This window comes from Emydura macquarii, unplaced genomic scaffold, assembly GCF_026122565.2.
Source record: "Emydura macquarii macquarii isolate MOO-44397 ecotype Brisbane River unplaced genomic scaffold, CSIRO-AGI_Emac_v2 contig_2676, whole genome shotgun sequence".
Lineage (NCBI taxonomy): Eukaryota > Metazoa > Chordata > Testudines > Chelidae > Emydura > Emydura macquarii.
In genome coordinates this window covers 24,402,256-24,429,463 of record NW_027132813.1, presented here as the reverse complement: position 1 = coordinate 24,429,463, position 27,208 = coordinate 24,402,256, and the positions used below count along the sequence as shown (strand labels likewise).

The window sequence follows — 27,208 nt, the reverse complement described above, 5'->3', positions numbered from 1 at the left end:
GTGTTGTGTGTGTGTTGTGTGAATTTTAAAAAATCCCTACAACTTTTGGCTCCGTGGAGAGGAGCATTCATTCAAACCTGGGCAAACTAACAATTTTCTAAACTATAGCTTTAGACTAAAAGATTTAAGAAAAGGAGGAATAGATTTATGTTTAAGATGCAATCTTTTTAAATAAAGAGAGACATGAATGCTCTTTATATGCCACTTCAATGCAATGTGACATCTCAATTGTTTTTTTATTCTCTTTGTAGAGGCATACAATATTTTCCTGAAAGCACAAAAGGATATTGTTTTTTCCTCCTCTGCTTACTCCAGTCTTATAAAAGCATTGCTGAGTGAGGGTTATCTTGAGAGAGCCATCAGCGTGAGAAACATGTAAGTTTTTGTTTTTTAAACCTATGCTCTGTTTTAAAACTGTACACTCATAACCTTGCATGAAAATTATCGTGCCCATTCCTTTAAGGTAAAGTCCCAGCTTCCTAACAAAAAGTGGATCACAATTGGGAACACGATGATATAATGAGTAATACATTGGTCTTTCATATGTCGTAAGTTAAAAAGAAGTGTACACTGTATCAGAGTATTATTCACCTTTCAAGGTTAACTGGTCCAGAAGTATGACGTTAATGCATCAGGTTGTAATGTATCTTTCTATGGTGTGTATTAGTAGAATATTTGGGGTTGGGTTTGTTTGGACTGGGTTGGACTTTAATGAATCATGTGATGGTACCATATGTTTTGACTACTGCATATAAAACTTGTTCCAGTGACTAGTATACTGAACTAGGGTAAAATCTTAAATACCTAAATCCCATTTGAAAAGTAACTTAGGCACTGTTGAAAATTGTATCCTTAATGACTAAAAGTATAGACCAGCTAACAATGTCACCAGTCTCAGTCAATTGAGTTGTTCAACAGTTGGCAGTCTGATTATGTGATGAGATTACTATCCTTTTTAAATTTATATAAAAGAAGAGTTGCATAAATGGTTTAAACATTTGGGTGAAAAGCTGTTGTAGACAATTTTGTAGTAAGAAGAACTGACTTTAAAATTCTGTTTACTGGAAAGGGGGGGTATCTTCATTTTAATAGGTTATGCACTGTAAATAAAACCCAACAAGTCATCAAAGGAGGATTAAAGAGTGTAGAAATTTAAAAACAGAGTGGTACATTATTTGGTTAAAACAAGAACAGTGGAGAGAAGTGCAACTTGTCTGTCTAAAAGAAAATTATGAACTGGATACATATAATACCTGTATGTGGTTTTAAACAATGTGTAGGTCACCACAAAAACTTAGTTTCTAGTATTTTGTGAAAATACATTATATTGTTCCCAAATAAAATAATTTTCATGATTGTGTCGTCTTAAAATTTTCTTGGCTTTAGGAAAATGAGAGTAGCATCTAGCCTGAAGCTCCATTCTTATTGGTCAGTTTACTAAACCAAAAATAATAAAAACTACAGTACATTTGGCAGGGCAGTTCAGAAAAGCATACAGTGTAGAAAAATAGCAGATGATGGTACTCTAATGAACCCATGCTGTTTAACTCTTGCTGGTTTTTCTTTACAAGATAATAGAGAGCACACTTAAAGTCATAAATACTGATGATATCATTTGACCGTACATGGGTCTTTCAATAACAAATGAATAAAATTGTAAGTTACGTACACAGACTTCAAAAAATATTTTATGGAAGCAAACGTTCTTCTAAAAATGCCTATATAATGTATTGAAGTAGTGAATGGAATCAAGAGTGTGTGTGTGGTGTGAACAGTTTAGAAGAAGCAAATTTCTGTATGCTTGAAAATTTAGGCTACGAAGGAGTCAATCTTACCAACCTCATTTACAGAGAGATTACTACTGAAAGCCAAAATGTGCGCAGTAGCCTGAAACTTACATCTCTCCTAATATTTACCGTAAAAGATATGAAAGGTAGTTTGACTTGTGTAGACTTACATATTTTCCTTTTGTAATCTGCTTGAAGCCAGATTTGAAATTTGAATAATATTTAGAGAACCTTTATACGATTTGTGTTAGTAATAGTATAGGTAGTATAGCAAGCATTTTTAACATAAAAAGACTAGTTAATTTTTAAAATTCATATCTTGGTATCAGGACTGGGAAGTACTAATGTTGAATTGAGATGATGGTGGAGGGAAGCAGCGTGCCCATTGAGACTCTCTGGAAAAGTCCCAGAGTTTTCTGATATCTTGGTCAGATGAAAGTGCTGCTGCCTTACGATTCTAATGAATTTTAGGTATGTTTACTGCACTTAGTTCAAGAGTTTTAAAATAGAAATTTAGTAGTATTGGAATGAGGGATTAGTTCCGTAATAGTGGCTAACATCTATTTAATCACACTAAAGATTGGAAGATTGGAGAAAGTAAATCCTTTGTTATATGTAATTTACAGTCTCATGCATGAATTGTTGACTTAAGGGCTTTGACAGATGGGACAAAGGGGAAAAAAAAGCGGAACTGAGCAATGGGTGCTTAGGCAGGGATTAAGAGGATTGGTTGGGAGAGTAAGAAAATCCTGAGTCCAGTGACTGCGTTTGTGAGCCCTAGAGGCTGAAAGTGACAGAGAGGATAGTCATATTGTGTACTCTGAAGGATTTTCTTTGGATTGATGAGAATCATTTAGCAATGACCCTGCTTACCTCCCAATCCGCTCAGCTCATAAATTCAAGTAGGTAGGCTGCTCAGTTGTTTGCCACAAGATGATCAGTGAGGTTTATCTTGATTGCTGATATGGCAAATGGCAATGCCCATTTTTTGTGTGGGAGATTTTGTAATCTAGAAATGAATCTTTGTAAAGTTATCCTTATGTATTAATAATATGCCTAAATTTCATTAGAAATTGGGGCATTTTGCAAATATAAAACAGATGATTGCTGGTGAGTCTGCATTGAAAACATACATGTTAGTTTGTTAAAAGCATTAACAATATCATTAAAGCAAAGTTCTCTTTGCTGTAGATGTGAAGTTTTTTTGCATTGCAAGGAATGCAGAATTGATAAATTAAATTAAATTTTAACATGGCAGAGACAGCAAATGAAGTATGTTCAGTTTAAAAAACTGTATACATCTAGATGACAGAAATTTGAAAATTAATCAACCAAATGACATGGTGTTAGTTCATAATATGCTTTAGTTTATATTTAAAATATACAGTGCTGAAAATAAATGTTTCATTTTTATTGCTGAAAGAATAGTTTTACGTTTTATAATTATGGTGACTTAAAAGAAGAAGAAAAAGTATCCAGCTTAGGATACAACAGAACAATGCAGGGCATGCAGTTATTTTAGTCATCTAATATGTCAGCATTCAAGAATCTGAACCGATTGTTTAAAAAAAAAATCTTGTACTTTGTTTCTTTTGTTGCTCATTTCCAACTTTGTCATCTGTCAGAATGCAAAAAAAAATTATCCTTCTATAACCATTGACAGGATAACACAAAAGCTGTCTCCAGGTCGATATTTTGCAGCAATATTTTTAACATACGAACAGTAGTTTTTATAATTTCACCTTGGTGCTCAACCATTTATTATCGTATCAGAAGCATGTCAGTAATTCCTTTCTAAATGTCTGCTTCTTTTAGCGCTCAGACCCACATCAAGGGCTTCACACTGAACGATGCTGCCAGCAGCCTCCTCATCATAACGCAAGTTAGGCGGGATTATTTGAAAGGTATGTCACAATGCTTGACCTTTACGTCACATTAATGCCTCTGCAGATTTTTCTTGTAACGCCCTTCGAATACTTGGATAAAGGAGTCCATTTAGCAAATTACCTGCTTATCAAGAGCCTTTTGTGGTAGCTGAGAGACGTAAATTACTGTACATGCATTTATAATACAGCTTGAATATGAATGTACTTGTCATTTGACCACTTAGTCCAGTTTCCATTCCATTTAACACAAGATGGGTTTTCTTAAGATGAATCACAGCTCTTCAGACATGCAAAATTTGTGCTCCTGAACGAGAGAAAGTACAGGCTTTCAACTGTGTTAAAATTCACAGCACAAGTCATTTTGCTTTAGAAATTAACATACTTTAGAGCGTCTGAAACAATTCCCAGCAGTTGCTTCTTTCATATTGTGTTGGTTGTGTGAGATATCAAATGAGTTAAATTGAGTGTTAAATATACATGATCGTGCACTAAATGATTATAATATTGATTTTAAAAACCTAATCTAATACTTTTTAATAGTTCACAATACCAATAGTATTGAAATATACATTGTACTTTTCTTTCCTTTTTAATTTAATATTATACTATAACAGAAATGGTAGCTGAAGGAAGCGCATGGGTGGGAGAAGAGGGTGAAAAACTTACTATACATGACTTTCAGCTCTTCAGCATCATTTGTTTTGCAGCTTGGTGTCTTTGTTTTGGTGGCCTTGGGAATAATGGAAAATGATTGATGTGTCAGGACTGAACAATGCTAGTAAAGTTAGAGCTTTCAGTCTTTCTCTGAGCACTTTTGAAAAATCCTGGCCCCAAGAGTGTGTGTACATCCTCACTTCAAAAATTTTATCAAGGTTTTTTTTGTTTTGTTGCTAAGCTCTACTACTAAAACTGCATTATTTGGGAGACGAAAACCTTGCCCAAACAGCTAGTATTACTTTTGAGTTGGTGCAAGTGCTTGAACAATATAAATATTTTCCTGTTAACATATTTTTAGTACTACTCTAAAACACAAGAGAAACTAAATGTAAACAAAAATATCAAAATGGGGAACTGTTTGATTTTAATCTGACAAAAGCCAGGAGATTCACCTTGCCATTTCATCCTTAAATTAATTCACTCCATCGTGCCTTGATGTTTTACTTATATGTATGTAGCATTGCCTACGGTAAAATGCTTCTGCAATAAATAAGATACATCATTTCACTCTGTTTTCTGCTAGCCAGTAAACAAACATGTTTGCTTTCAACTTCCTTTTTCATGCAATCTCATGTCGGTTATTTTCTCCGACACGTGCATCCAAGTACCCTAATACCAACTCAGACTCAGCCTGGTAAAACGGAACTCCTTTTCTTCCCCATCTCCAACTCTTCTCTTGTTGACAATCCTTTATTTTTGTAGTCAGCCAGGCCTGCAACCTGACCGGCATATTTGATTTCTCTCTCTCATACCCCTTCTGCTTTGTCCTCAGTCCCGCATGTTGCTAGGTTTTGCAAGTTCTTCCTTTCCTTTCCTCCTAACCCACTATTGAAATCTCAGCCAATGCTCTGGTCATCTCTTGGTTTGATTACTGTAACTTCTTCCCTCAGCATTCCAGATTCTTTCACTGCATCTCTTCAATTCTGTCCAACATTCTGCTGAAAAAAATCCCTCCTCCTTGTATTCATCTCACTCTCTTAGCTGCTTCCTTGAGATGTTTGGATTGGTTTCCAGGAATGACTCCCATTATGTGTGGAATATCCTCCCTGATTTTGTCCATTGCACAATTTCTGTCCTTCAGATCTCACTGCTTTCAGTCACTGATGTCATTTGTGGTACATGAAACCGTAGCTGTAGACCACCTGCCTTTGCCCAGATTTTGGGATTCTCTACATGTAAAGAAGTACAGCTTCCATCCAGGGCAACAAAAACGGTTTCTATTCCCTTTCCCTGCAAAGAAGGTCTTGCAAGTTCAGCTGATAAGTTTTCAATCATAGCTATCAGTTAGTATAGGTATGCCTGAAAAATGTTTCACAGATCATCCCAAAAATACAAAGCACCCTCCCCCCATTACTAAGTAATTAAAAAAAAAAAAAAAAGACTAAAAAGAGTTGTTAAGATGCATCAGTAGAAGTAAGACTATTATGATCTTTCACTGTTGTAAAATGTATTCCAAGTATCTCTTTTTGTCCTTTAACTGTCATACTTTGCTGTGTGAAGTGCCATGTATGGTTGTAGTGCTGTACAAAAAGATTTGTATCCTTGGGAGAGCATTCTTTTCTTAAAAGATGTATCACATACTTTTAGTAATAACCACTTTGCATTGAATAAAAAGTTTTAGAGTTTTTGTTTTAGTATTGCAGGCTGTAGAGAAAAATACTGTCAGACATGAAGGTAAATGTTGGTTTATGACAAACATTCTAAAAATGTAAATTCACATTAGGAATAGTAAGGACTGTAAGAATTCTTATAGGCATAGTACTAAGAATGATATACAAAATATGTCTGTTGTTGTTGCCTTTAGTAGTTTTTTGCAATGTTGCTGCGTTTATATAATTTTTATAGGATTCTGCCTATAGTCTCCTAAAAGGCAATACTTGGGATAGGGAGGAAAATTTAAAACTGACATGTAATTCAGTTTAGTTTTCAGGTTACAGGAATCTTGTCCCACATGTCTTTGCTTAAGACTGTCAGAACAAGAAGGGAAACTAAACCAGAGTTGAGTTTGCTGTGGAGATTAGGCATGCTATACAGTATTTTCTTGACTTTCTGTAAAAGATCATGTTTGAATTGTGGAGTGGCCTGTACCTGTATAGAGAACGCTACAGAGCTCAAGTGTGTGTGTGTGTGTTATGCCAGAAGTGTTATCCCTGGGTATTATAATTATCTTTCATTAATCCTACTTCTGCTGGTGAGCACTGAGAGGTTTTTAACCAGAGGATCATGTCTTTGTTTTTATGCTTGCTTGTGTAGAATGTAAATAGAGAACAGTCAGAGTTTAGACAGTGGTCCCCAAACTTTTTAAGTCAGGGCCCCCCTTACTCCTGTCCGTGTCCCTCCTTCCCCCCCCCCCATTGGGGGCTGTGGCTGGGAGCAGGGCCACAGCAGTCGGGGACTGACGGCCCAGCACCGATGGGCCGGTGGCCATGGTTGGGGAGTGGGGCCGGAACAGAACTTGGGGCAGAGTAGAGCAGCGCTCCCTTCCTGTCCCCCATGGCAGCTGGCCCAGGCCTTGCTGCACTCCCTCTCACCCCTTCCCCCCCCCCACGTTCCTCCACACCCCTATAGTGGGGCGCACCCCACAGATCGATAACCTCTGGTTTAGAGCAATGAGTAAGTACTTCTGCAGAGGATTTTTTTGTTGTGTTTTGTTGTGTCAGAAAGTGGATTGATATTGAAGCATGTTGTTCATGTGGTTTTTACTGCTTCCTAGATTGGCAAGATCCCTCTCCAGCTTTCACAAATAACTGAGATGTCTACTTCAGTTTTATACTTGTGTGAAAACTCATACCATGTAATTTTATCCAATGTTGTATTTTTTCGAAAGCCTATTAAAAAGAAAATTAATGTGATTATTGGATTCCAGCAATTTTACTCATTTGATGCACTTTATTTTAAACAAAATATTTATCTTTGTTAGGGTATCCAATATCTCCAATGCCAAAGGGTTTATAACAAAGAAAACTGGGTTACAATCTGTTTTAGAACAATAGGTTAAAAACTTCTTGGCTTCAGTGAGGAGTATGAGGGGGAAACATTCATAATATGGCTGTTTTGCTTGGGTGTGAGGCATAGAAACGATTGTTTTGGAATCTGTCAAGGTTTTCCAGCGAACAATATATAGCGGATTTTATCTTCCTGTACCTAATGGTTAAACATGAAAAAACCCTGTTGAGACCTTCATTTATATGCTCATTTAATATTTTATTTAACTGCAGCTGTTTTATATTTTTTAAATAGAACAAATAAGGCTAATAATAATGTCAATAAGGTCTGCTTGTGCACTAAAATGATAATTTTCTTCCTTATCATCCTGGCTAGATGCTATGTCTACTCTAAAAGAAGTCCTTGAAAGTGACATGGTCCCTATTCCACTGGCTGTGAATCGACTTGTTCAGGCTCTGGCTATGAAAGGAGATCTGGAGGGCATATGCACAGTTGAGAAGATGATAGAAAATTTGGCAGGCTCAATTGGTTTATCTCGCATGCTTTTTGTCAATAACACTGTATTGGCTCACATCAAGAAGTAAGTACTTGCAGGAATTGGTATGGCTCTTTTTGTACAAGGAGGGGAAAATACCATCACGTTGCCCCTTACTTAAGTTGTTTTCATTAAGGTTGAATAGCTGCTAGATTTCTGGCCAACTTGGCTGCTGTTCAGGTTTCTTTTACAAGCACAGTGGAGCCTGGAGATCATTTAATGAAACATAAGTACTAACTGATAACTACTAGTTGGGAGAAGTTTGAGTGAGATGATGTACTCAGCAAACTCTGCCTACCTAAATTTACCCAGTAGCTTTAGTTGATTATAATACTTCCTGTCCTGAACAGTTGTGAATAATATTACAGTGCTCATTAAGGGCCTGATGCAAAATCTGTTTAAGTCTGAATGCTGAAATTTAGGGACTTAACCAGTTGCTGTTTTGCCAGAGTTTGAAGGAGTGTATGTGCAAATATAGAACTTGAAAACCTACCAAACATCTATGGTTCTAACTAGAGAACTGAACCTACTAGCCATTCCAGAGGCTGTTGTTAAATGAAGAGGTTAAGAGTGCACTTTCCAAAGATACTAGTTAAATAACTTGTCTGCAAGATGGCTACTGATCTATTTTTCATTAACGTAAAATCTATAGGAAGAGTATTTCTTTTATAAAAATCCACAATTCCCATTGTGTTAATTGTCCCCAAGCATCATCCATATCCTTTGACTCAGATTTATAGTTCCATGGTCTGGCATTTTTATTGTAACTTTCGTGTTGGTTCTTTGCTCACTCATCTTCTTTATGTAACTTCAGTAGGTTCCTGTGAATTGATTTTGATTTTTTTTCTTTTAAACTTTGAGCTTCTCAAACTACCTCTGTTGGAAGCAGTCCTCGGGAGTCTCACATTCAGTTATTTTCTTATTTATTTGTGTTTTTTATTTCAAACTAGACTTGCAAGATAGAGCCAACTCTGTCTCTTAATTCAGCAGGAGAGCTTTAGAGAGATGTAAGACATAGCGGATATCTATGATTGCCTCAGGCATGCAGGACCAGAAAAAATACCCAGTAAGGTATTTGGAACTGCAAGATGATTTAAATGGGGTGCAGGAAACCATTCAGGCCTGTTCCAATAGTGAGCATAGTATGGTTTCTAGTTGCGGAAAATAATCTTGCTTTAAGGACCCAATCCTGCAAACCTTGCTTAAGTTTATGAGCAGTCCTTATGTACACGAGTAATTAATTTAAAATGAAGTGAATTGACTATTTTCATAAGAAATAGGAACTCAGGTGAGTTAGTTTTTGCAGGATCAGTTTCTTAAATAGGATATTATACTATATTTCCATGTAATACTGATGGAGGAGTGTCAAAGCCTTGTCATGTCTTTATCCTAAATTGGGAGTGGTTACAAGACCTGGGTAGATCAGATTATACAGAGATACGTACTGCACAAAACAGTTTAATCGGTTTACTTTCTCTTATCTCAGCTAACTTCGTGTTAACGTAGGCTATATGTGAAGACTTCAGTTTTTCAGTAGCATAAAGCCGTATCCTTGCCTCTTCGAAAGAAAGAAAGAAAGAAAGAAAATAGTTAACAGATTGTGGCAATCAGCAGCAACAGATCCTTATGGATATTTAAATATCCATTATGGACAGGAAAAGACGCTTTTGTGACCTGGATTTTCAAACTAAATGTTTTCAGTGGCTTATAAATACTGAAATGTGCTGCATTTCTAATTCAGCAAAAACATTTATTTTGCTCGAATTAAAAATTTGTTTAAGTGCTATTATTATTTTTTTTTAGAGTGGACTAAGGAGAAGGTAGACTTGGCATGTTATGAATACTGTATCTTACGCCCATGATTTTATTAGTGCATGCTACAGTGTGCTTCTTGCTAAATTAAGAGACTATAGACAAAGCTGCTAAACAAATTACATTTAATATCATTTTTTGCATCCAGAAAGACAGCTATGAAAAATTCAGGTAAATATTAAATTAAATATTATAAAAATACTCTTAGTTTTCTATATTAATTATTCAAATATCAGCCCTTAATGTTTTATTTTTACCTTTTAGGTTTGCAGAGCACCCTCTTTAAGTCGCTAACCAGCAGTCATCTTTGTTTAATACTTTAAAAAAAAAAAAAAAAAAAAATCAGTTACTTTAGTATTGTATAGGTCAAAGTTCATTCCAGAAAAGAATCATTACTGGTGATTTTATCCATTCAGCCATAAATTTGTTTCACTTTGTGTTGTTACAATATCTGCATGAATGGAGTCATAGGTACTCTTAACATTGCTACTGTGTGTAATATTAATGTAGAAAAATAAAACATTCATGCACCTGCTTCTTTTGGTTTGAGTTTTAATGTTAGAATCTTAGCCAATGCAACTTTTTTTTTTTTTTTTTAAAGCAATAACCTTGATGCTGCGGTGGAATATATTGAGTCTTTGTTTATCTCTGGAATGCAAAATCCCGATACATCAATCACAAGGATGGCCTATGTGTTTAGAAAGGTGATTGAGGAAAGATTGGAGCCAGCTTTGGAAAAACGTAAGTTGTTTGTAGTGAAATTAAATATGCTGGTTAAATAGAAACAATATTAAAAATAATTGCATATAAAATCCTTCCATATTCAACAGCAATCATGCCAGTAAAGTTTCTAAAAGTGACTTTTTAACTGGAAGAGATTCCTTACATACCTGTCATTTTGCAGTAAGTGCCATGGCCGAGCGATTGTGCAATCAATTTGGAATTTACAAACCTGCCACAGATCTTTTCCTTCAGTATGTGGATGCAGGAAGAGTGGATGATGCCAGATTTCTACTACAGGTAATCATATACTAGGAGAGGAATAGTAGTGTTCTGAGCTTGTCATAAGTAAATTGAGAAATTATCAAATGTTGGGGCGTGGGGGTGTGCATGTGCGCACGCTGTGTATGGAGTGCGCTGATGCTAGTGTACCTAAATTACAATGTGAATTGCAGTAGCATGGCCTGAGTAGATAATCGCAAATTATAGACTAGTAGTTTTATGGGTGCAAGCATGGGAAAAGAGTAATGGTTTGTTTTCCTCTAATGTGAAATGCCTTGAAACACAAGGGAAGGAGATCTCGTATCTCACTTAAACTCCTGTCCAAGGCAAGTGCTTATGCACAAATACTCAGTTATATAGCAATCTCTGCTTGCAAAAGAACAATCTCCCTTTGATTTCTTTAATTTCTGTAATGCTTGAAGTACCGTGCATCTCTATAGCAACACAGTTTGCAAACAAAAGGTGGGCAATGTTTCCTTTTTAAGTGCAGCATACACTTGAATACTCAAACATTCTATGTGCTTTATTCAAGGTTTATTAAGAGCTGAATTTGCTTTCTATTCAGTTGTGTGTCAGACGCATTAAATGCAGGTCTCTGTGGCCCACAGTCTCTGTTAAATTAGCAATCTTCAACAAATGAGACAACTGCATTTATGCCATTTTAACAGTGCTAAATATAAAGCTGAGCCAAATGCAGAAAGAACTGTGGGTGATAAGAGCTGCCACTGGCAATATACACAAACAGGCTCAGACAGGGAGTCTCTTCCCAGCAGGTGGCAGTCAAACAATCACAGCGATCCTACAGATTGCTGTGTTTGTGTAGACTCCCTGTGTCAAAATGAGGCCTGTTACCAATTTCTGATAGTAAATGGTACTATATTCACTTAGGTTTTTACCAGCTAAGTATTTTAAACAGTAAAAGGAATGGAAAACCTCCACTTTATTCGTAGAGGGTTTTTATTTAACATTCAGGATCAATTTATTTTATTAATAGGAATGAAGAAAAAGGAATGAAGAAATTTATTTTTATTAACAGGAATGAAGAAATGAGTGAAATTTTATCAGTGACAGTTGCTATAGGATTAAGCATATTATTTGCACATCACATACTGTGGAAGTATCGTTTTTCTTTATTTGCATAGATATATTCGGTATATGGTCATTTTAAATGGGCATGGTCAACTTAAAAATAAGCGAACCTATTTTTTATATTAGTCATAATACCATAGATAGTTAAAATGGAAAAAATCTTAAACATCCATTTTACTTTTCACTGTTTAATTATTGGCCTTTCTGATTGGACAATGAAAATCAATTGTTAGTTAAACTTCCAGGTTCCCAGTCTGGATTGCAAATGCAGCAAAGGGAGTGTTGATTTCTGAAAAATTCCAAATGAAGAAAAAAAATTTTTAAGTCAAGGAAATATTTCACCTTTATGTGTAAAATCTTACTACTGCAGAATTGGAGTTTATTGTCCTGTATAATATTAGAAATTAGCTTCTTTGATAGATTTTGGTTATGTACTACAAAATATTGATTGTTGTGGGGAGGTGGGAGGAGTTATTAATATTAACTGAACATTGTTAGGTAATTTAGACGTTAAATTTAGTATGTGAAAGAGAAAATTCCTTTTTTGGGAGGGAGAATGTCAGTGGAAACCATTTATATTTGGGTTTAAACCCTCCCATACAATGCTGTAGGTGAAGTATTGCACTAATATTTGGGAAGAAAAAAGTGATATTGACCAGCTTTTTTACATTACCCAAACTGAATGTAGTGCAAAAAATAAATAGCATAGACATCGACTCCTTTTCATTGTTGTAATCTAAAGTATTAGAAACACGTGATTTTAAACATGATCTTTAAGATGTCACTGACCCCTTTTAAGAAAGCATTGTGTAGTTTTTATGGTGGTACAACAGAAAATGATATGCTGTGAGAAGCTTTTTGTAACGTAACTTTTACATTTACCATTTTGCAAGTGAATGTGCATTTTAAAAAAAGGAAAATTTTTTAGAAAGACAGATATTTGTATTGCTATCTTAGCCCGTGAAGGGGCTATGCAGAAATACTCCTTTTGTGTGTTATGTTCCCTTCCTCTTAAAAGAACTGAGTTCCCAAAATGACAGTAGATGAGGATGGCAAGTACCAGTAGCAATAATATTGTTAGTTTCCAAATGGAATGCTTTTACACTGTCATCCTACAGCAAATATTTGACAGAACACTTGGAGTATATGGATTTCAACATTGCATGAGTTTGCCTTTCCTTGATAGAATGAGGCTTCAAACAATAACCTTTTCACCTGGACCTTCAAGAACTTGTCAAACATTATTATATACATAGTATAGCCTTAATGCAGTGGAGAATTATTTATTGTTCACACATGTCTAAAATAGCAGTTTATATTATAAAGTCATTTTGTGCGTGCATTTATATACACACAATCCCCAAAGCGTGTTTTGTTCCTACTGTGCATTTTGGTATTTATGGAATGTTTTAAATGTTAGAAAAAGCAATATGTATTTTAAAATGTATAAGAATGACACTTACAATGAGCATAAACTAAAATATTGTCTTGCATATTTGATTTTACTATAGTTTCTAAAGTGGGATAGACACTTGATTTATTTGGTCTGTCACACAAACTTTTTTTAAGTTTAACTTTTGTCTCTCAAGCACAGGCTGTCTGTTGCAATGAAAGCCTTTTATAAAATAGAGAGATTGAAATCAGTCCTTTTGTATGCATAAGTGTAGGTAATTATACTTTAAAGAGAACTTGCTTTGTACATTTTAATTTTTATAAAGAAACGAGCAGTTATCTCCCTGACACCTTATTAAATGTATAATTAACCTTATGATCCCTAGCTCACTTGTGAATGCTTGGCAGTATAATTGGAGAGGAATAGTGTTTCTTTTTTTCCTCTTTCTTTTGCAGTCCTAAGCCTCATTTCTGTGGGATGTTAAGACATTTAATTTTTTTCTCCCTTTTCTTTTAAACAAACTTCATGTTTACCATGCCAAGGACAGCATTTACAAAAGCTTGGCATGGCATGCACTAGTTTTCATTTTTGGGGTATTTTTTAATTAATGGTCTTTTATTAGGCCTTACTGCTAGGTAATGATATATTACTGTATTATTGTGAACCTTTTTAATTGGAAATGTTCACCTTAGCCAGTTTGTTTATCAAGACGCTACACTCACTGAAGCTATTTTAATTTTTCCTTTTTTTTTTTAAAGAGGTGTGGTGCAATAGCTGAACAAAAGAAAATGCTGATCGCTTTCATTGCTACATCTTCACAGAAATCAGGACAGGTATAATATTTTGCATTAATGTAATTAAATATATTAGCAGCATTCTTATTTAATCAGCCCTGGATAACAACTTTTGGATTCTGTTTAGAATTTAGAACATTTGCATATTAATATGTTACAAGGAGGTTTCTCACTCCAGCAAGAAAGTTGAGCTAAAGCATACTAACAGGGTTAATTACTATGGTGTTCAAAACTAGCTTTGATCAGACATGGCTTTTTCTTTTTTCCATGCAAAATACTGACAGTATTAACATTACATTTTAGAGCACATCATTAATCTCTAGAACTCACTGCATCAGGAAACCAATTTATTTTATAGTGTATATTAAATGTGCATGGGTGTTTACAGAAAGCACAGAATACTGTAATTCTGTTTCTTTTTTAGTTCAACAATTCCTCTGTACTCAGTGTGTAATTTAGAGTCCATAATTTCACACATTTTTATGTCATTTCAGTCCAGTATAATTGTTTGCTTTCTGTACTACAGTGAGCATGCACATATTTTCCATTGTGAAAATCTGTTTATTTTTTTTAGCTGCATTGTAAGATCACAAACCAGCTAGCCATACCAATCCCTATATAATGAGAAAATACCTTGGGTTACATTAGAGGACACATTTCAGATTTCAGCAAATCAGTTTTATGCACAGATACCTGGTTTGTATGGGTGTACAAGTGCATGCATACACCCTGATTCTACATAATTTGAAATCTGTCCAAATATTTAAAAAAGAAATAAACTATTGAAACTATTTCATTGTATTTAGAAAAAGATTTTATTTAACTTCTATCATTAGATTATTTTATTTTGTACTTCAGGCCGAGTCTCAAAAATTGGAAACTATAAAGGTAGCTTTTAAAATCCTTATTTAGGCACCTTAATTTATGGCCTGTTTTGTTTTTTTTAAGGAACGGACAAACAGTTCCTATTGGGGCCAATGGGAGCTTCTGGTTGCTCCACATTTTTGAATACAGGAGGTGAAATTTCAGCTCCATCTAAGGCATTGGCAACACTCCCACTGACTTGAAAAGTCTAATAATAGATTTGGGAAACTATTTTTTTAATATTTTGTCCCTAGTTTTTCTTAGTGCATGTGAAAAATGAAATGTGAGGATCAGCCATCAAATTGAATAGTCCAGTCCTTTTATACATTTCTTTGGAAAAACTCAGACATAATGGATATATCAGTTCCCAATTTAGTATAACCTTGTTCTTTAAGACTTATTGTAAGCGCTGTATCTGTTATATGTGTTTAATTTCCTAGGGGCAGAAAATCAAGACACTGCTAGAGCTGGTTCCTGACATTGCAGAAATTAATACTGTATACTCTTACCTCATGAAATGCCATGGTAACGTACTATTTTGTAACCATCATGTCTTGAGGCTTTCAGAAGGGCCATGGAAGGTCTCAGAAACAGTTGAACTAGGAAGGTTCTGCTTTGCAGGTGTCCATCTAAGAGGACTTCACTTCCTCCTCATGCATTGATACAGTGTATCACAGTAGTTGACACATTGGCTATGGCTCATGGCATGAATGGAGGAGTGGCTAGTGGATCCCTGGCCAGAACTCTGCAGGGGGAGAGGCAGGTACTACTGCAATAGTATTGTTTCCATGGTCTGAAAGGGAAGAGAACTTAAGGGTTGCAAAACATTACTGGAGTTAAGTGATCTCATTATTAGTCTGTTGGGAACGCACCATGAACACAGTGAATGTTGTTTTATATCTCTAGAATGTTTAGATATGGGTGCTAAAGTTAGGCGCTTGGTAGCCTAAGTATGCATATAACTGATTTTCAGAGATGTTGAATAACTCTTCCTTCTGTAGAAGTCAGTGGGGAACTACAAATGGGCCTCTGAAAATCAGGCCACTTATTTGGATGCCTGTCTGCAGCATATCCAAACTTGAAATGCCAGGACATGCAACCCCTATGGCAGCACACAGCTAGAATCTTTCATCCACATGCCCTGTCCTGAGCTTAACTTATTGGGACACAGAGCTCCAATTTTATTTAGAGAGAGATAATGTAATCTTCTCCATGCGCATACAATACGTGCAAAAAGGAACAAACCTCTGAAATTTATTATTTGGAGAGAGAAATATGCTTCAGCAAAATGTGTCAAAAATGCAAAAACAGAGGAAACAACAATTGCCATCCTCCCGACCAGAGCATAATATAATGTTATTTTAAAAAAACATTCTTTATTAAGAACTGTAGAGGTTCTCACACAGTAAATATGCCACCTATCATTGCAACACTAGTAAGCTAATATTCAAAATAATGCAGTCACTAACAAAACAGACCACCAGTGATTCTTCAGTTCAGTGATTTCCTTCAGCATGATTCAGAACTCGCATGACCTTCAGCGAACAGAAAGCAGCAAACTCTGGCAAGGCACCAGTGAAAGTAAGCTCCATAAGTGGATGACCATCTATTGAAAATTCCCTGCTGCCTTGTCCTATAGGGTGATATTACAGGAATGGACAGCAGATGCGTCTTAACCCACCTAAACTGCTGTCACCCATACAAAAGAGAAGAGCCAAAAATAACTGGGTTCCATAACCAGCACTATACATTGTTCTTGGAAACTAATGGGGAGCCATTACAGAGCCTGGAGCAAAGATGCACTGTGCTCACGTCACTTTCAGAGCAAGAAAGGTTGCTATTCTGCACCAGCAATGTTTTTAAAAAAAATATTATTCTTTTGTCCTGTTTGCCCAAATAAAATTCCCATCAGATAGTGAACTTGGTACAGCTATCTGTTTGTCTCCCTTTAGAGCTTCATGTAGTTGGCTAGTTCCATGTTTTCCAGTTTTAGCAGATTCCTCATACGCTTCCCCATCTGATCTACGGGGTCAGTGACAACAGACTCTTCTTACCATGGCTTATTTATTGGGACTTTAGGGATGAGGGGAAGGAAGAATGATGGATATACATTCCTGCATCCCAAATACTTGTACAGTATATTCTAAGGGCTGTTATATAGAGGACAGTGATCAGTTGTTTTCTATGTCTACTGAATATAGGAATTAAGTGATCAGCTTTTAATCTACAATAAGGGAGATTTAGGTTAGATATTAGGAAAAAATTCTTAATTATAAGGATAGTTAAGCACTGGAATAAACTTTCAAGGGAGGTTGTGGAATCCCTGTCATTTGAGGTTTTTAAGAATATGTTCAACAAACCACCTGTCAGGGATGGTCTAGGTATAGTATACTTGGTCCTGCCTCAGTACAGGGGACTCAATTAAATGACTTCTTCGAGTCCCTTCCAGCCCTACAACTCTGTAATACTCCAGCAACTTTTAAGAGCAGCCTCACACCAATCCACTCCCAGTATCTGCCACTTTTGTACTTTCAACAGTGGTGGATAAGCACATCAGCTTCATGTTTCTGCTAAAATGATAATCAGTGAAATAGTTAACATGGTTGAAATTTAAAGTTTTGTCTTTAGATTTCAGGTAGTTCAAACCTCTTAGGTTGTCTACAGCTCTAGAAGAAAATACGGTGTGGTAACGTTCATTTCAGCTGGAAGACTCTCTTTGCAACTACAGGGACTAGAAACATGACTTACTTTTAAAAAAAAAGTTAAAACTTCGATTCTTCATATTTATGCAACAACCTTAAAAATAGCAATCATACAGCCAGTTTTGCAGCATGTAATTTTGTTATGAATGAGGTTGTCTTGTAAGATAACACAGAATTACTTACAAAAGCCAGGGGAGGTTCTTTTGTCATGAATATGGCAGCTAAATCTCACTTCTAAATGTCCAAAGATTTTTAAACAGATAAGTCACCTCCAATTGGTGAGTTCTTACAAGTAATCTAGAAGGTCTGAATTCTTGGTCCTACTAAATGTCCTTTTTTGATTGTCTGGGTCTCTCCCTTTCTTTTTAGGGACCCCTTTCACAAATTATTCTACAGAAGGTGGTTCAGTATTTGCTGAATTTGACCTCATATTATTGGCAACCTCTATTCTCTTCCTGAATCCAAATTGCTCATCTATCTGTAGGCGACTTTGCAAAATTCTACTCACCCAGAGTAATTGTTTGTTGGGCAACTAAAACATCATTAGTTTTCTGTTATTGTCAGTCGTCATGATAAATTGTAGGCAAGTCAATTTTAAGACAAATGATTTCATGAGTGCACAGTTGTGGTAGGAACACAGTCCACAGCTTCCCACAGAGGCCTTATTTTCTACATTTGAAGGAAAGTGAAGATAGACTATTACAGACCTCCAATTATGAACAAGCAAGGGGGCGTTCACTCTCCTTTTTTTTTTTTAAATCATCTGAAATGCAATCCTCCTGGGACTGGATTCTTGTGTGTGGCCAAAAAAAAAAAAAAAAAAAGCTCCTAAAAATTTTTTTTCTTTCAAGAGAATTATCAAGCAAAATCTCAATTGTGTGGTCTATTAAACATCATCTAGGTGTTAGATCTTCCTCTTTTTTGTTTTTCATACAATAAATATTTCTAGTTTAAATAAATGGGAAGTTAACAATTTCTATTATACTTTCATTAAACCATCACACTGTGCAGGTTCTGTAGCCTCCCATATGCAAAAAGAAGTTGATCCAATTGTCAGGTGTGAGTGGAAAGCTTTTTTCCTGGTTGAATGTAGGATCTAAACTATCAATTTCTACAGCTATTTTTAAATGAAGTCTGTAACATTTATGATTGTTCAGATAATTTTCCAAATGTGAGCGAAGTATTAAGCAATACAGCAGGGTCTTCCTGAGCCTGCAGAGAGGCCAACTCCAGTTCTGGTGCTTCTAAGTTTGCCAACAAGCAACAAAATAAATTATACAGGCCAGTTTCACTTCTGCTAGAACCCTGCTGGTAGCAACAGAACTGTCAAGGATCATTTCAACTTCATGCTGCTGCTGCTTGGGGAAAGCACTGGGTAGTAGCAAAGTTAATCATGGACGGGGGAAGAAGTAGACCCAAAGGTGGAGGCTGGGGGAGAAACAAGTGAGCAGAGACCACTCTCTTTCTGCTTCTACTTTGGAAGGAAGAGAAATAAAGCTCTTTCATTCCAATAGCCAGAGGTGAGTGGAGTTTCATGTTTGTGAGAAATCTGTTAGCTAAACACTGATACAGATGGTGAGCCATGTATTCTATATCCAGAGAAACATTGGCAATCCCCAAAACAATAAAGCTTTAAATCAATCTCTCTTTCTTAAAAGTGTTAATATCTCAGCAAGGGAGTTGCTCCTGGTTTGCAGCATTAAAAGGAAAACTGGCATAAGTGTCTTTGTCCACATAGGGTATTGGTTTGTTGTAACTGGCCCCGATAGTTTGTGGTTGGTTGGCTGGTTATTCATTATTGGGGATATTCTGTAATGTGAGTGTCCAGCAGGTTTTCTGAAAGGTTCTGTGTTCTCCTTTTACTAGCGTATGTATAGTGTGTGTTGGTGTGTCATTCCCCTCGAAGGACTAGACAACTGACTGCCTATAGTGGCAGCTAATAGAAAGTCTCCTTAGTTAAAGCCGTAGAGGCTTGTGTCCTTGGAACTGAAGATGTGGGGGTTTATTCCCCATTGCACATTTACAGGTTTAACATGTGAACGTGATGTGATGCCCATGTGTATACAGATTTGTTGTGCATTTTGTGCAATAGGGATTTCAAAGCTCTGACTTTCAAAGTGAGCAACAAGGTCAGCAAAGAGTTCTGGATCATGCCATGATCATTTGAAAGGGAAAATGAGTGTCTGAAAACCGTAGACCTAGGATTCACTGATTCTAAACTGCAATACCGTTGGTTCTATCATTCATTCCAGTAAGAGGCTGTTGGCTCTATGGCTACATCTACGCTAACAGCTAGGTGTGTGATTGCCAGCTCATGTAGACATGCTTGCTTGCTTGAGGACAGCCAGTACATGCTAAAAATCTCAGTGTAGCCAGGATAGCATGAGCGGTGGCGGCATGTGCTAGCTGTGCTGAATACATACCCACAGGGTTGAGGTGAGTTTGTACACAGAACAGCTAGCCAATGCTGCCGCTCACCACTGCCCATGTTACTCTGGCTACAATATTATTTTTAGCATTCCAGCTCAAGGAGAGCTAGCATGAGTATGTCTACACAAGCTGGGAATCACACCCTGTAATATAGACTTAGCCTAAGCATCTCAAGCCTTAGAATGTTTTCCTTCTTAATGTGTGGCTCCTATCTCTATAGTTCTAGCAAACACCAAAGGCATCTGCCATCCAGCCTCATTGCAAAAGGGAAGAGGGGAAATTGCTTTGTAGACTGGATTTGCTCTTTTAATCAGGATGCAAAAACAACGAGAGTCCTGTAGCACCTTAAAGACTAACACATTTCTGCGTGCATAAGCTTTTGTGGGCTGCAACCCACTTCGTCAGATTCATCAGTATTGGGATGGTCGTTTTAGGTTCTAAAGAATTTGCCTGAAGAAATAAATGGAACTAGAAATCTCTGTGGCATGAAATGTATAGGTGAAGAAAAACTGTTAAGACATCTCCTGTAACTTTTATTTTTTCTTTCCTTAGCATTAGACCAGGACGTTGTTTCTGCGAAAGCCCTGTTTGAGACTGCGAAAGCCAAGAATATTCACACAGATGAGATCTTTCTAAAACGTTTGGCAGTTCTCCTGAAGAATGCAGGAGAGCCTGTCCCTTTCACTGAACCCCCTGTGAGTGTTTTTTCTAATTTCCATATTAATAAAACAAGTTGCATACTTACATACACAGAGATTATATCTCCATGGAGAATCCTCAAAGGAGTCAATGTATGAAGTGTTGAGTATCGTAGGTACTGTACTAATCTTGCATTGGGTTTGACTTATCGGAGACAAGAACCTTCCGGGACTTTGTGTTTAAAGTACAGGATCCTTATCAGGCCCTCATCTACAGATGTGAGTTTATCAAATATCCTTGGGGCATTTACCTCAGTGTTTCAACTTAAAATGATTTTTAGAATGTGTATTTCAATAACAAAGGATTTTAGTGTCTGGTAATTGCTTGTTTTATTTCTAATGCAAATTATTTTACATTGCAGTAATATGACAAGATTTTAAAGCTGTAGAATTAATTTTCCCATTGCAGCTTGACTCTTATGGGCTTTACTATAAAAATATGTAGCTTTATCTCTTTATAAATGCCCCTTACCTGAGGATAACGGATGCATGACATCAAGTTTTTGGGAGAGTGTAAATGTTTCCTCCAGTGCATTCTTTTGGGGGGTAGTCTACAAATACCAGGGTTTGAAGAGTTAAGATGCTTTCCTTTCCTTGATGTATGCTTCTCGAAGTACATATATTTTGTTTTCAGTTGCCATTTCCAGCCATTTTGAAATTTTTTAAATCAATATTTTCTATCCACTTCTGAGATTTTGTTGCACATAATTTCTCTGTATGTTTTTCTTCACAATACATAGCAATAAGAAACGGTTAACTCCTTCCTTTTTCAGTTTTGCAAACTAGATTAAGGACCAAATTCTGCCTTGAGATGTTTGCATTAAACTGCCACTGAGGGTCAATGGAAGGTGCTTGTACATTTTGTAGGAGTGACTTCACTCAAAACTATAGTTTAAGCCTCATTTGGGGTTGTTTGTTTTAATTTTAAGACATGATAACATTTAATACATTTTTTCTCCCTCACTACTAGCAGTAAAGATGGATTGTTTTTCCTAAGATAATTCCTGAATGTTCCTCCATTCCATTTTCTTATTTCTTTTCTCACTTTTAACATGACTTGATGCCTCTGAGATGTTTCCTTTATTTTATTCATTTATTCTGGATGAGGTTGGGAAGTATCATCCTGATATTAAGAGTGAAAACATTTTATAGTATTTCCTAATGCATTTCAAGCAAAATTTTCCCTTTCTCTTTTAGTCTGCATTTCTTGTACAACATAAGTATTTTCCTTAAATTATTCTCTGAACCTTGATGAAGAATAGCTAGTATATGGCACAGAACAATAAATAGATTTGACTTTTTGCAGAAAGTGTGGGATTTTATTCATGATTAGTAACTTTCAATGCAAAAATATTGATTTTTTTCCCTCCCTCTCCTCTATAGGAGTCCTTCCATTTCTACACAGAAGAATTGAAAAAAAAAAAAGGGAAAGAAAAGTCGTCACTTGATGTATAATCTTTTTACGCTTCGGTTGTTTATGACTATGAAAGATGTTGAATGTATTTAATGTTGTTAGAAAAAATTAAAACAACTGAATTTGTGACTACTTCAGTGTAATATAATTTACTCAAACATAGTATGTGTTTTGAACCTGGCTTTCAGTGACTAAATTGTAACTGAGACATGCATTTATTAGAATGCTATTTACTCCTGCTAGAGCTGCTCACTCAACAGTAGAACAAAGTTACTTATAGCTGTTGTTTTTGGTTTGTCCTGGTGAGAGCTGACTACACTGTGGCTCCCAGTTCCACTAACCTTTACTGTAAATACCCTACATGTGTGTATATATATATAAAAAAAACCTTTCAGTTTTCCTAAGGGCTCTGATCCAAAGCCCATTGACTTCAGTGAACTTTGGATCAGGCTTAAAAACAGGAAATTCCATGGCTTTTAAGAACCACCAGTCTAGTGGCTGGGACTGCTTTTGAGAGAAATTGTAATTGTAATGTCCACTGCAGTGTGCAGCTGTACATCAAAGTTCACAAATACATTCTTGCTTAATTAGTAAATATACACTCTTTAAATTTGTGGGGAAATAGAAGCTGCTTGGTAATACTTACCTATAATAGCTCTAAGCTGCCTTTCCCTTCCTTTGCTGGGTCTCTAGATAATGTTCTGTTGTTTTTGTTTTTTTAAGTCTACTTTCTTTGCAATTAATTTGTACCTACTGTGTAGATCAAATAAAACTGCACACATTTCAGTTTTGTTTCTCCTAAATATGTCCTACATGCCTTGAATATTTCTTTTCTTGTTAGCCACTTGGGTGTTAGAGCTAAAAGTGGGGTCAATAATTGTACCTCTTTACACTGGTGAATTGAGCCGTGTTGTGCTGCAAGGCATTTCAGAAATATGTATTGCCACTTCCACTAGTCCACTTCATTCCATGCTGTGTGAAAATCAACATAGGGATGTCTGATAAAGCAATGGACGGGAGTGCCCGTCACTTCCAATAGCAAGGACAGCATTGGTAAGTTGCCAGAAGACTGAGGAATGTGCTTTATTTGCATAAGTATTTCTATCAGTTAGCATGTCCAAATCTCCTGGTTAACAGTGCACAGTCCCAAGATGTTGAAGATAAGCACGGTGCTGTTAGCTATGGAAGGGAAAGGATGCATAGAGAATAAAACATACCTTTTAATGTTGTGAATCAGCAAAGGAAAACCAAAAACCCCTGCCTGTGTCTATTCCTTATGGTACACACAGTATGGCTGTGCACAGAATGGAATCGTTCTCAATGGATGACTCATGGCATAGGACGAATTGTTTTTTTATTTTCCATATATTACTAGCAAATACACTTCAGACAGAAAACTATACTGATGTAAAGTCAAATACATAAATGGGGGTGGATGAACCTCCGAGTTAAGGCCTGTAACTGGGAGGCTTGACATATGGGCTATCACTGACTTACTGAGAAATCTTAGAAAGTCCCTAAACCTCCCAGTGCTTGAGTTCTCAGTTTGTCATGATGAAGATAGAATAGTATAAAGCTGAATTCAATGTTGGTTAAGCATTGTGGGATCTTTGGCTGCAAAGTGCTATAGAAATATAAGAAGAAAAAGAGAATACAAAAATACATATCTGATGGCCCTTGTCCCAAGCAGTCCTTAAAAATGTAGAAGAATTATGCTGCTGTTTTAGATACCCATGCACATTTGCTAACAAATAGAACTAGAGGTTCAAACTTAGTATAAGTAAACAAACAGATGAAGTTGGGGAGAGATCTATTTCACCTTTCTCCATAAATATTGTAAAATGCAGATTCCCAGTGCAAAGTTTATTCATACCATTAAAAAAACACCCAGTAATAAATGAACAATCTTCCTCTCTTACTGTTTAGAGATAAAATGATAATATTTTGCACCAAGGTTGTGCACACCATCACCTGATGGGTGAAGACTACTGTCATGTAACTGTACTGGTTAAAATACAGACACTGCTGTGCCAATGGATGAAAAGGTTAGATACATTAGATACCCACCCCTCATAGTGTTACTACAGGGCATATGATTATTCTAATTAAATGAAGTCTGAACCTTAAATTACTACTTCTTTTTAATAGTCTATATACACCAGTATGCTTTGGAGCAATACAAAGTAGTCAGACTACGTTGTCCGTTAAGGTGTGCTTACAGCTGCTTTGCATTGCCAGAGCAGTGTAAAACCACAGCGCATACACCCTAGTTCACCTCTACATCCTGTCCTCCAAATTTCTTGTTTCTTGCACATCTCGCTCTGTGTGCATGCTCCAATATCCCTCTCTTCCATCACACACATAGGGTTCCCTCTTCTTGAGTAGATCTGGTGCAACAGATCTGCTTTGGGAGATGATAAATATTTGGAATTAAAGGTTTTCTGTAGAGCAGAGGATGATGTGATTCAAAATGGCTGTCACCTCCCATTGATCTCAGTGGGACAAGCCCAAAAATACCTTTATTTTAAGGTGCCCTCTTTCAAAATGGCCACTGCCTCCCATTATTTCCAGTGGAAATGAGGCCAGCACCCATCTTTGTTAAAGAGCAGCTTGTTGCCTCAGTCCTACCGAGAACAAATGAGAGATGGCCTTCTTAAAATGGCTACCTAATTGTGGGCAAAGTATGACCTCAGTCTTATTGATGATAAAGGAAGATGGCAGTCCTTTTTGAAAGAGGGCAGTTCTGTGTGGAATTTTCTGAAGTACAATATCTTCTGTACAATTTTCTGAAGTACAATATCTTCTGTACAATTTTCTAAAGTACAATATCTTCTGTACAATTTTCTGAAGTACAATATCCATCAGTCTCACTAAAGAAGAAACTTTCATTAATGAAGAATAATTCAGAAATGAATATTAATCATTAAAAATTGTTTAAATGTAGCTTATGGGACAAGGTTTTGGTGAGTTTTAACTATAAAAACTTGAAAGCATCTGCACCATTCAGATTATTCAGGAAAAAAAGTCTGACGTTGCTGAATTTTTTTTAAAGGATCATTTTTTACAATTACATTTGTTAGTCTGAGTTAAAATTAATTAAATGCCAAAAAAAATCATTCTATATTCAGAGTAAGCATGAATTTGGGGAAGGATAAGCGGTAATGCATTATATAATTTTGGGGAGGATAATACGTATTCATACATAACAAAATGGGTGAATACCTGCTCTGAGTGCAAAACTCAACCTGGTTTCATTCTGGAAATGATAATAGTTTTCTTTGCTTATACTTTGAATTTACTGATGAAAGAATACTATTTTGGGTCAGCTAAGGTGATGAATATGATTAAAATAAGCATTTTGTTATTAATATGATTAATATGTTTGTTGTGCTGGCAATGTGAATTTATGATGTCCTTAATTATTCATTTCCTCTATTTTAAGTGCATTGTACTGTTAATAGGGAATTTTTTCCCCAGAATTAACTGATTTTCTTTTTATCTAAGTATTTTAATTTAGGGATTTCTACAAGTAATTATGTAGTCTTTTTTTAAGGACATTTGTGTTTGAATGGGGGGAGGGGACAGATTCTGGCAACCAGATTGTGATGGATGTGGAGGACCTCATGTTGGAAACGGAATATACAGTTCAATATACCATTCCCAGTTTGCGCTACATATCTGGCACTAGTGCTTGTGTATCATCAAGATAACTACATTAATAGCTGAAATTTCAATCATAGCTCAATGGTTGAGTGCCTGTCTGCAAGCAAGACTAAGTATTTAGTTTATCACATTTTAAAATGGAGACATTTTTCATTTCTAAAGCTGCATCTGCAACTACAGTAAATGTATGTCAGTATAATATCAACATAATTGAAGACTTGGTCTGCTAGTTTGCAACCCTTTCTGTAATGCCACAGCTCTTATTTTAGAGGTCATCGTACAAATCTCTCTCAATTTCAAAGTCTAACTGTTCCAGCAACTGAAGTCAAAACAGCATAAGTGAGGATTAGACCTGTATGTTTTGAAGTCTGGGCCACCATTTGAAGCAATTGAACACCCCCACAGAGCAAGCTGCTACACACCAAGCTGATGGGCAATGTGGCAGTGATGTTCATCTGCGAACGGGTGGTGGAACCCACACTTGGCTGACAGGTCCCAGATCTTGCCTGGAATTGGACCCTCAATCAATCTGGTAGTTTGTCTCATGGAACAGGTAAGAGTTCCTTTAATTCTCTGTTCGACTGGAACCAATTCACTTCCAGCAGTGGGTTGACACTTGGACAAAACATCTCATTGGGTAGGGTTTAGATTTAACTGGTACTAGGAGTTCTGTATTTGAATGTACAGGTCAAACATATTCCCGTGACTTGATAGCATCACTTAGGTCACTGTACATTGTAACGTACCTTTGTCTGGTTTACGATCACAACTGGAGATGGCCAGACTATGGAGAGTCTATTACCAAAGCATATAGTTTAATGTACTCAAAGTGAGATGTCTGAAACTGTCTGTATTTGGGGTGGCTGCAGATTGGTAAAGCCCATTCAGTCCATGTCTGGTAGTAGCATTTGCTGCTGAGCCAGTTCAACACTTGAGTGAGCCACAGCTTGAGCATGAAGGAAGAAAACAGTACTAAGATTTTTGTGGCATCAGTGCCAGGTAGGTAGACCAAGACCCATGTTGCTCAGTCAGGGTGAGGTGTCAGGGAGCTCTAGATCCTCTTGAGTCAAGGTAGCCCAGGACAGAACCCGGAGGCCTGAAAAGTGTGGTAATTAAGAACAGACAGGCCCAGGCCTGCTGCCTGTAACGATTGTTAGGACATTTTGATTTTCCTGACAAGTAAACTTAGTGGGTGCAGTTAAGGAGTTATTTACTCAGAGGAATTTGGTATGTTGTAGGGTTCATGTTATTGTGGAATGATCTTCGTTCACATTTCCTACAGTATGCTTGAAATTACAAAGCATTTCATCTTTGCGTTAGCTTTATATATGTATACCTAAGAAACAACCATTTGAAGCATAAAGAAATACAATTTATAAAGTTAAAATTTCTTTGCCAAATATGTGAGCAGTTTCATTAGTTTTGTATATTCAAAATGAAATACCTACAACATGATGAAATAGAGAACGGCAGCCT

General features: G+C 36.4%; 1 protein-coding gene across 1 annotated transcript in view; it reads left to right on the top strand.

Moving 5' to 3' along the window:
* LRPPRC (leucine rich pentatricopeptide repeat containing) overlaps window positions 1-22,855 on the top strand; it is a 155,128-nt gene extending 132,273 nt beyond the window's left edge. Inside the window, exons 30-38 of the mRNA XM_067565070.1 lie at window positions 252-375; window positions 3,603-3,691; window positions 7,712-7,916; window positions 10,285-10,424; window positions 10,588-10,703; window positions 13,926-14,000; window positions 15,266-15,350; window positions 20,510-20,652; window positions 22,039-22,855. Of these exons, the coding sequence (XP_067421171.1) occupies window positions 252-375; window positions 3,603-3,691; window positions 7,712-7,916; window positions 10,285-10,424; window positions 10,588-10,703; window positions 13,926-14,000; window positions 15,266-15,350; window positions 20,510-20,652; window positions 22,039-22,110 (1,049 nt within the window). The 3' untranslated portion in view covers window positions 22,111-22,855. The remainder of the gene's footprint in view (window positions 1-251; window positions 376-3,602; window positions 3,692-7,711; window positions 7,917-10,284; window positions 10,425-10,587; window positions 10,704-13,925; window positions 14,001-15,265; window positions 15,351-20,509; window positions 20,653-22,038) is intronic.
* The last annotated feature ends 4,353 nt before the right edge of the window (window positions 22,856-27,208 follow it).